Source organism: Lagopus muta, chromosome 9, assembly GCF_023343835.1.
Source record: "Lagopus muta isolate bLagMut1 chromosome 9, bLagMut1 primary, whole genome shotgun sequence".
NCBI classification, from domain to species: Eukaryota; Metazoa; Chordata; class Aves; order Galliformes; family Phasianidae; genus Lagopus; species Lagopus muta.
The window spans coordinates 8325744-8336064 of record NC_064441.1 but is presented as its reverse complement, the minus strand read 5'-3'; the positions used below and the strand labels follow the sequence as shown (position 1 = coordinate 8336064).

General features: G+C 42.0%; 1 protein-coding gene across 1 annotated transcript; it reads right to left on the bottom strand.

The window, feature by feature from the left end:
• Positions 1–1427: 1427 nt before the first annotated feature.
• On the bottom strand, positions 1428–9899 carry LOC125697511 (cytochrome P450 2J2-like). The gene is made up of 9 exons (XM_048954796.1): positions 9714–9899; positions 8829–8991; positions 8156–8305; positions 6974–7134; positions 5781–5957; positions 4752–4893; positions 3212–3399; positions 2396–2537; positions 1428–1606 (listed from the first exon to the last, which is right to left on the bottom strand). Exons 1-9 carry the CDS (start codon positions 9882–9884, stop codon positions 1428–1430), a joined length of 1473 nt encoding a protein of 490 aa, XP_048810753.1. The 5' UTR covers positions 9885–9899.
• Positions 9900–10321: the final 422 nt, after the last annotated feature.

Below are 10321 nucleotides of genomic sequence, written 5' to 3'. Positions count from 1 at the left end.
CTGAAATTTCTCTTTTGAAAGCAAATCTGGGGGAGCGCATGGCCATCAGCAGTGACAGCATCGCACAGCACTGACATGAATGCTCACAATGCTATTGCTGTTTTATGCCTCATTTTAAAGAAGCAATGACAGCCCCAGTGCCCCTAGATCACAGCGTTTTCTTCTTTGCCTTATCTATCCACACAGACATGGATGCAAATCCATAGAGACTTTGACATCAGTTTTTAACAGGGCACACAGATTTCGGTCATATGAAATGTCAGAATGTGGTCTTCCATATTTCACCAGTGTTATTCTGCCACTTAATTTAATAACAGCTAAATATCAAGTGCTGTTAGAAAGTGCCTTTCTATTTTGATGCGATGTCCTGTCAGCAACTGAACAAGAAATAATGAGACAGATCTTAATTTGTGATGCACGGTAGACTGCCTAAACTCATTTCCAACATGCAGTGACGGCGTCTAGTGATGACTGATTCAGCACGTGGTCATCTGTTCCCTGCTCTATCCTCCCACACTGAAGTAAGATTAAGAAAGGGCAGGTTCATTTGCAAGTCTTTTTCAGACAATATAAACAAAACCGGGCTTTTCAAGATATGTGGAGTCGTGGCACTGAGGGACATGGTTAGTAGGCACGGTGGGGTGGGTTGAGGATGAACTGGATGGACCAGATGGCCTTTTCCAACCTATGATTCTGTGAAATTTGTACTCAACAATTTTTTTTCTCCTTTTCTGCTATTACTACGAACTCTTCATTCAGACTTGACTCGTCTTTTGTGTCTGTAGCAGGCTTCTGTAGCTTCAGGTGCATCACTGAACTTCTGAGGCAATTACAAAGCACTTTTGTTTTTTTGCATATATTATTTTCAGTTTACCATCAGCTCTAATTTCTAAATTTAGAAATTCACAGTGAACTGTAAATAAACCGTAAACGAAAAGAATTGCTAATATTCCTCCTTCATGTCTTTTATTATCACCAACAAAAAGTTGACTGAAACATGAGTGATGGCAATAATATAAAGAGGCAGAATTTCTCACTCGTGGTTTTCCAAACTATATTGCTTTTGACAGTAGAATGGCTCAGCAATAATGACTTAAGTTTTGAAGATTGCAGTCAATGTTATCATTTGTTCAGCAGATATTGTCTCTAAATCTGCCAGGCTAGAAAGCATCTGCATGATGTCTTCATGGCTGAGTACGATGATGGGCTCCAGATCCAAAGAGTAAGTTCAGAAACTGAGATCACCTTCAAGAGCATGTAACAGGGTTTGAAAAAAAAAAATCCTCTAATATAGACAGAAGGGACTTTCTGAGCAGCAGGGGAAAAAGTAATATGGTCACGAGACCATGTGGTTGGTATAGATGGTCTCGAGACCATATGTTCGAAACAGTAAGATGGCTGTGCAGGTGGTCTGTGATGGCCGTGGCCTAGCGTGGGATGGCACAAACCTTGTAGGGGTGGGGCTGCAGCGTGCCCCCAAAAATGGGCTCCGTGTTGATGGTCGTCACTCCCTCAGGGAGCCGGAAGGTGAATGCCCGTAGCAGGTTGGCAAAGAAAATGAAGAGCTCAGTCCTTGCCAGATGCTCCCCCAGACACACGCGGTGCCCTGCGGGAGGAAGAGGGCGATGATGGTGAGTGCATCACTCTGACCTCGGAAGCAGATAAATTCATTGTCGCGTAATTGAGCGTAACCACTGTGGGACACCGTTAGTTGCATGGTGGGGATTGGCTGGTGGTTGGACCTGATGATCTTTGTGGTCTTTTGCAACCTCAATGCTTGCATAAAACCAGAGTATTTTTGCTAAATCTAGAATTTCTGTAGGACTTCAGCCAAACAATGACACAAAATGTTCTGTAGTTCTGCCTTCATAAAGAAGCCTCTCTCCAGCTGTGGGCCATTGAGCACCCCTTCTGCTTTGAATTTTGCTTTACTTACATCAAAGATCTTACTTTTATCTGACCGACAACTTGAAATGAATTTGTTTAATCATATAAGTGAAGAATAAAGAATTGTTCTTCCCGGAAGATATCATGCTCCAGTTTTCTGTGCATTAAGCATCAGCGTAAGTGTTTGAAAGTGCTTTTCAAATGTATGCCTGGAGTTGAAATGTTGCCACAAATGAACAACCATCATCATTAGCAGAGAATTTCCTTCCGAAAATAGGGCAAGCTTTATGTATACATTTGCCAGTATGCCTCTGATTTTCCAGCTATTATTTGTTCAGTAGAACAGATGCTTACAATTGGATTGGGAAATGTTACCAGAAATAATTTTAATTTTATCACTGTTTTTCACAGAGAGGATTAAAATAGATGACCAGTAGGTCTTTAAGAGATGTCTTACTTCTACAGCCCCAGCCCAACCCACTGACGTTTGTGGAGTCAGTAAATTTACCTATTGAGAATGGCAAGAAGGCTTCTTGGCTCACGAAGTTTCCATCCTTATCCAAGAAATGGCCAGGGTTGAACTGTCGAGGTGTTTCCCAGTGCTCTGGGTCGTACAAAGAAGAAGCAATATTTGGAAGAACAATGCTGCCCTGAAAGGAGAGAAACATTAATTCTGGCTGATCATCTTCTCTTAGCAGCCAGAAGCTGAGAGGTGAGACCAGTGTTGGACATTGCTTGATTTCAGTGTTCAGCATTATGGCTTGGTAAGTTTGTTTCCCCAGCAGGAAGTGAAGAGCTAGGAGGAATGGATTGTGGCTTTGATTTAAAACAGCAGTTCAAGCCTGAGAATAGAAGCTGCCGTGTCAATAGAAACTAACATTATTTGTACCATTTTCACTTCTCACATTAAAAGCTTCTGTCATTCAGTGTCTTTGACAAAAGCAAGTTGCAAACCTTACTGCTTTTCCCTTGATATTTTTCAGTCTTCTCGTGGACAAAAATTCCGTTCAAATTCATCCTACTGCTGCATCAACAGGAAATCAATCATGGTATCCCACAGGATCAATCTCCAAGATTTTGTTTTTGGCTAAAATCTCATCTTCCACCCTTTGGCATCTTCCACTACTGATGACCCTCTTCCAAGAGCTGCATCACTCATCACAACCACAGAAATGGTTCCTTGTCCTCTTTCTTATTGAAACTCTGACCTAGAGGTACCCAACCCCAGTTCTGTTGAGGAGAAAGCCTCGGTGCAAGTAGATTTGAATCCACAGTTTGTTCTACTGATAGAGGAAAGGCCTGTAGCAGCTGTGAAAAACGGTACCTTTTTGAGGGGAAATCCCAGCAATGTTGTGTTCCTCACACACACCCTGGGCATGCCAATGGAGATAATGTTGCTGAAGCGCTGGATCTCATGAATCACAGCGTTGGTATAGGGCAGTTCTCTCCGATGCTCATAGCAGATGGTCTGGGAAGGACCCAAAACAGCATCCAGCTCCTTCTGCACTTTCTCTATGGAGAAATATTCATCATTTCAGGTGGGAAAATACATCACCATATTCAAAGACGTTTTCCATTTAGAACTACTATGACAGCAACAAAACTAAAACAAAAATATAGGCCAATTTTATGAAGGGAATCAGTGAGGTGTTCCAACAGTTTAAACGTGTAGGAATTCTACTGGGTCTGACACTATTTGATGCTAAATTAGGAAAAGACATTTGCTGCTCAGAATTTTAGAACTAAGCACTGCCTTATGCTTCAATACAAGCAAACTGATTTATCATTGTGTTTTCTTTTGGCGAGGTGCTGTGGGCACTTACAGCCATTTACAACCAATACGGTCAGAGCTGTCTGGAACTCAAGCGGGGTGAATCTGTACATGACAAGCCTAGTTCCTATTAAAAGAACATGGGTCTTATGCAGGACGTGTTAAATGAAGTAATGCCAGCTTCTTCCAAAAAAGAAAAGACACCAATTGCTGGGGACAGACATACTGGTGTCTGTTCATTACAAGAGTCTGGATGAAACATATGACTCAAGAAGCTGGGCATGGATCATCCTGCACACACCCTGCTTTCCCAAGTATGTGCAGGGTGTTATATTTAGATAAGAAAAATTATTTAGGTGAGTCAGAGCTTTCGTAACCTTAATTACAGGGTGATAATAACCATGCAGTAACACGAGATTAAGTAGACCTTATTGTCTGACAGCTACACGCTAAGCAATTTTTTCTTATCTTCATCTCTTTCATCCATTTAAATTTCTCTTCTTCTCTGGGTATTTGCACATGTTCTGCTATCTAACAATGGCTTCTCTGTTATCCAGCATAAGAAAGGATTCTCTGTTTTTCATTTAGTGCTCTGTGTCAGTGGCTGATATTTAAAAGATAGACTTAAAAATAAACTACTATAATGTACATAGACATAGCAGATAAACCATCAAATTCTCCTCCCAACTGGAATAATGTTTGCTGCAAGAAACTCAAGTGCACCATAGAGTTAGTTTAACCTCAGATTAAATTGACACTCTGATACCTTGGGCTGAGAAATGGACGAACAGACAAAAAATAGAAGCTGCCAATTGCCCTTCAGCTGGTTAGCTTTACTGCTCTGACCCACAGAGCACACACAAGAGCAGCGCTCCCTATAGCCCCCAGCACTCCTACTGGATCAACACAAAACCAAACTGAGATTCCCAAAAAGTGGCATCCCTGCTATCACACATCACTTTATGGTGTATTATTTTCAGCCATCAGTCACGTTTACTGCTCTCTAAGACAGAACCCAAGTCAAGATCCATTAAAACGTGACGTCTGTGCTGTTCTATTGCATCAGAGATATATGTGATCCACTTCCTCTTACCTTGGACATCTGGATAGGCCACCATACAGAGCAGGCCCCAGTTCAAAGTAGTGCTTGTTGTCTCTGATCCACCCAAGAAGAGGTCATTTATAGAATAAACCATGTTTTCTTCATTGTATGTAGACTTGGGCTCATTTCCAGACTGCAAAAAGAAAAAAAATAGAGGTTTATTGTGTATATGCCAAAATCATGAAGGAACATTGTTACGTTTTTGGAGAATTCATTACCAACATTTAGGGAGGATATACCTTCTTTTGCCAGTGGAGCAGTATGGAAAGTGGGAAGGATATTTTTCTCTATTGCAATATCATATCTTTTTATATTCCCCCTACATGTCTACTACAGACAGCTCTATTTTTTTTAATAAGCAAACTTGGATGATTTCCACCCAGCAGCATCCCAGAGGAGCTCACTAAAACAATTTCTGGTCCACCAGTGTTCAGGTTTTCATAAATCTTAAAACAGTACTGAAAGACTTAAGAAATACTTAAATGTTTTGGAAGGCCAGATGTGTTAAAGGTGTGAAAATAAAGCAAGAGGATCCAAGGAACTAAATGTTAGGCTGACATCCATCCTGGACTATATATACGAATATATAGAACATTGCACTCTGACTCTCCAATCCCTTTCCAGCTCTCTTGTGGTCTTCTAAATTCAGCTTTCTTTCACTTAGGCCACAAATAAGTCCTTAACTGAGAAAAATTGCAGCACATTAACTGCTCTTTAATGAAAGAATTGCAAGACCGTGTGGCATATCAATAAGGCGTTCAGGAACCGTGGAGTTGTGGCACTTGAGAACAGGGTTTGGTGGGCATGGCGGGGATGGGCTGCTGGTTGGACTTGGTGATCTTGGAGGCTTTTTCCAACCTCAATGTTCTAGGATTCTAGGATTTAGTCTCAGGTTACTGGATTCACAATGAGATGTCCGTGATGGGTAAGAAATGGTGATAAAAAGGCAAAAGAATGGATGATTTAACATCTTTCACTTAACAACCCATTAGTGTATGACCAAGCAGAACACACACTTACTTTTTCAATGTGAGCTAGATAAAAGTCAATGAAATCCTGCGGTTCATCTGGTATCTCTCTCTCCTTGTGCTTTCTGATCTCCCTCCTTGTAAAAGAGCTCAGAATGTCATAGCAAGACAATGCTTTCTTATGAGGACCAGGGAGACGGCACATCAGCCAGGGGAAGATTTCATACAGCTGCGGGAGTGATATACAAGAGGTACCACAAAGTCTCCATCACTATGAAATGCACTTAGACCTACTTTAAAAAGAAGTTAATATCAATATTAGCACATGGAGATTTTTTTCATAATTAATAAAGTATTCTGGGGATGAGTACATTCATGTTTTCGAGCTGTGAAACGGTATACAGCATAATTTCCAGCTGCGTTAATGGTGAGACTCAGAGTTGCTCGGACCTTCAAGCTCAGTCAAAATCCAAATTAGAGCGATTATCATTAGAAAGAACTGTAGCCATTTAGTCAATTATTCAACCTGTCTTCAGTTAGAATGAACTGTACTCGGGCATTTTAAAAGCTAGACCCTGCCCTCCAGTGGAGAATGCCAGGAAACGAAGAAGCAAAGGCATTGCAAACTGTCCTCACCAGGGGGGTAAAGGCAGTTGGTGAACCCCCCAAAAAGGCCACCTAGAAAAGGCTGGTGTACAAACTGGGCAGCTCCTCAAAGCACTCTGTACTGAAAGACCTCTGAAAGAGTCCTCAATAAAACCTGAAACAACTTCTACACAGATTTCTCTGTCTTCCTCTTACTGAGCTCATCTTGTATTCTGCTAATTACCCCTGGCTAAATTAGAGAGACTACACTAAATTAGCGAGACTAAATTAGAGAGATTGTGTCTATATTTGGGGTGGTGAATCGCATTTTCAGACCTGACATTCAGCATTTATCCCGATGCCCTATGCAGGCCGTTTGTTCAGCAACTGAGTACCAAACACAACCCAGGAGCATTCCATCAGCTCATGCCTTGCTGCAAAGACCTAAGAGTAAACTACTTATTGTGAGGCAATGAGCACAAGCGATGAAGACTGGTATGTAGTGCATTACCATCCCATCTGAAGACAGTGTGGTGCCCAGTAGAGCTGCGTGGGACATTGCTCACCCATTTAAAACTGTTATGCCCAGCAGCCACCTCTCAAATCTGCATTTCCCACTTTCTGTGTTATTCAGCCAAAGACAACACATCATTTACTCACATGGTGAAGAAGGCTGCCTCCAAATTTGAAGATATGCTCTGTGGCTCTGATCAGTTCATGGAAGGTTTCATCCTCTCTGGAGAAGCGATGTCCGTAAACAACAGCACAAATTACATTGGAGACGGAATGAATGAGAGGGTAATAAGGATCCAGAGGTTTCTCTGCAACCACAACAATAAACATCACCCTGAATGTCTCGTATTTTGCTTCATAAGTTACCTAAAGAACTTTCAAGCAAGCACTGCATTTCACAATTAGCAACCCTTTTACAAAATTGTAATCATCATCACTTAAGTTGGAAGAGACCCTAAAGGCCACCTGGCCCAAGTCCCTGCACTGAACAGGGACAGCTACAACTCCATCAGGGGCTCAGAGCCCCATTCAGCCTGACCTTGGGTCTCCAGAGATACCACCTCTCAGGGCAACCTGTAACAGTGCCTCATCACCTTATTGTAAAAAACTTCCTTATAGCCAGCCTGAAACTCTCCTCTTTTGGTTTGAAACCATTTTGCCTCACCCTATCACAGCAGACCTTGCTGGAGTGTCCATCCCCCTCTTTCTCATAGCCCTTTTTACATACTAAAAAGCTGCCATCCGTATCCTACTGATTTTCTACAGCCAAGGTGCAATCAGTAAGAAAATTAATAAGAAAATAATTTCACAGCTTCAGAAAAAAGAGTGTGAACAAATGTATTTATGCCTGTACTGATGCAGCTGCCCAACATCCAAGGCACTTATTGTTCTGAGCTTCAGGAGTCATCTTCTTTTCTTGCACGTGGCCACAACTCCATCTTTCCTAGTTCTTAAGTCAAGAGACTGGGTTGGATTTAATTACTTCTAATTGACACAATGCTAGCCACAGCATGTCCTGGTTTACTGTGCTTTGCATAATGATCAGTATTGGGAAATTCAACACAAAAGCTGCTAACTGGGTTGATCAGGATAAAATGTTGTAATGAAAACAAAATTGTACTAACTGCCTCACAGAGTGCATGCAAATTGTGCTGCAGTGTTTAATTCTGAGCCTCCCACTGGGTCTGAAAAAGCACAGCACTGTGTTCTTTGTGTTTCCAATCCATTCTACATCGATGCAGTACGACTCACGGAACAGAAGATTTTGTGTGATACACTAAAGACATCAGACCAATGACAGAAATGAATTGGTATTTGTCACAGGGATACCTTTCAAATTTGCAAAGAATTCCAGCAGGTGCTGGGCCTCTTCTTGCACTCGTTGTTCCAGACCTCTCTTCCCCAGGCCCAGGTTGCGGAGAGTCTTCAGTGCAAACCTCCTCTGCTGCTTCCATGTGTGACCGGTGGCCAACATAATCCCTGAGGCCGTGAAAGAAAGAATTCTTTATCATGCTAACATCTACTACAGACTAAGGCATTCTTTCACCTGAAAGAACACTCCCATTCCTAAATATCAGTGTTGCTGCAAGTGGAGATGTAGAAGCCTTTTTTTGCAAGACGATTGCAGCTGTTTGAGACCTCAATGTATTACGATTACGATAGGCAAAGCCCTAAACAAATTTACAGACATACACCTATAATGCATTTTTTGTGCCAAATAAGAAAAACATAGAGCTGTGAAGTGGCTTAACTACAAACTTCATCGATGCTGAATCAAACTCAGATTGCTTAGCCAGGCTAGCTTCAGGCCTGAGATAATAATGATGGGAAGAAGAAAATCAGGAGCTTGGGTTGGGGAGCGTGGAACCTCTAGTGAGGTTGGAGGGTGTCATCCCTCGTAGATAAACCCTGCCATGGTGGTGCTGTTAGGGGTGGGTGCCAGCTACAAAAGAGTTGCAATTGTAAAGATAATAAAAAGTTTCTGTGCAAAAAATCATCACACCTTTTCCTTTGGCCATAGCTCTGAAGAAAGGAGACACCAGCCTCCCAGACACATCTTCGGGATGTGTGGTCATACCATCCTTCACTGCTTGGAATCCATTCAGCACGATCACTGGGGCCCATCCAAACCACAAGGTGAACACGTTGCCATAAGTTTTTGCCAACTGTAGATGGGAGAGAAGCCAGCAAAGCACAGCTGAAATCCCACGCACCACAAACAAACAGAAGATGAACCTGTTTTTATGCTAATTACAGGACCAGCCCTAACCTGGAATGATGTTCTGCATCTTCTCCATGATACTACAATTATCAGTGAGAAGGTATGAATGTCTTTTCCAGCATTCATTTCTGGAAACAGCTGAGTCTGCCAGCTATTCAGAGCCACAGGTTTATGCCAACAGACATCAAGTGGATTTTATTTGTATACAAACCAAGGCTCAGTTCACGGGAGTCTCATCGTCTGCTGTTCACATGATAGAGGATATTTCCCATCCAGAAGACATTTTCCAGAATGTATATCAAGAGGGATTCCTCCATTAACAGAAGCTTTGAGGCTCTTTGTGGATCCCATCGATACCACGAGCACATGCACACACGGCACATCTTCAGTGTCTGTTTACCGGTGAAGTTAGAGAACAATGCTCAGAGAGCGAAAACCTCGTGCTGTGAAAGTCACTCTTTAAAGTGCATTTCTGTTCCCTGACTTCAAATCTTATATGTTCTCCCCAAAGGTGTTTATCCTAAAGGATATTAAGTTTCACATGAGTTTGTCAAACTCAGGGTTAAAAGGGGAGAGGTTGAAGCATCGATTTTCACACACACATAACATGAGAAACAGCAAATTACAAAGACTTCTAAGATGTTAGGATTAGCTGAAAGTAAATACCTTCATGAGGCAGTCACGATTGATCTGGAAGTTCAGCTGCAGCAAGGTGCCAAGAACGGGGAGAGGGATCGGTCCAGGAGGAAGGCATCTCCGTGCTCGTTGCAACTTTAAAAACTGCATAACCAAAAGGAAGACCACCAGTGCTATCATAACTTGATTTATGGACAACATTGCTGCTGCTTTTACTGGATTCTCGTTATTGAAAACAGCCTATTGAAGCTATGAAGGCTGGTTGCTCAACCAGTTGTTTTTTTTCGTAAGAGTTTAAATTTCACATAATAACTATTTATTCCACGCCCCTAACCCTCCCTCCTCATTATCAACCACTCTGTTCCTGACCCACCCATCACATTTTCATGATGAAGCGTGTTTAGGTGCATGTCCTTCTCCTCTTCATTCAGATTTCAGTTATCAAATACGGATCATGGGTTTTGTAGGAACTTAGCTGTGTCCGAGATTCGTAACCCATGGCCAAGATTCTCCAGGCACTCTAAATACACATCTCCATATGCAAGCTCTCCAGCTAATCTTCTGAGTCAGTTGTGGATGCGTGTGCTCCTACAAATACTTCATGAATGCTTTTAGGAAAGCAATAACCGTACAAACAA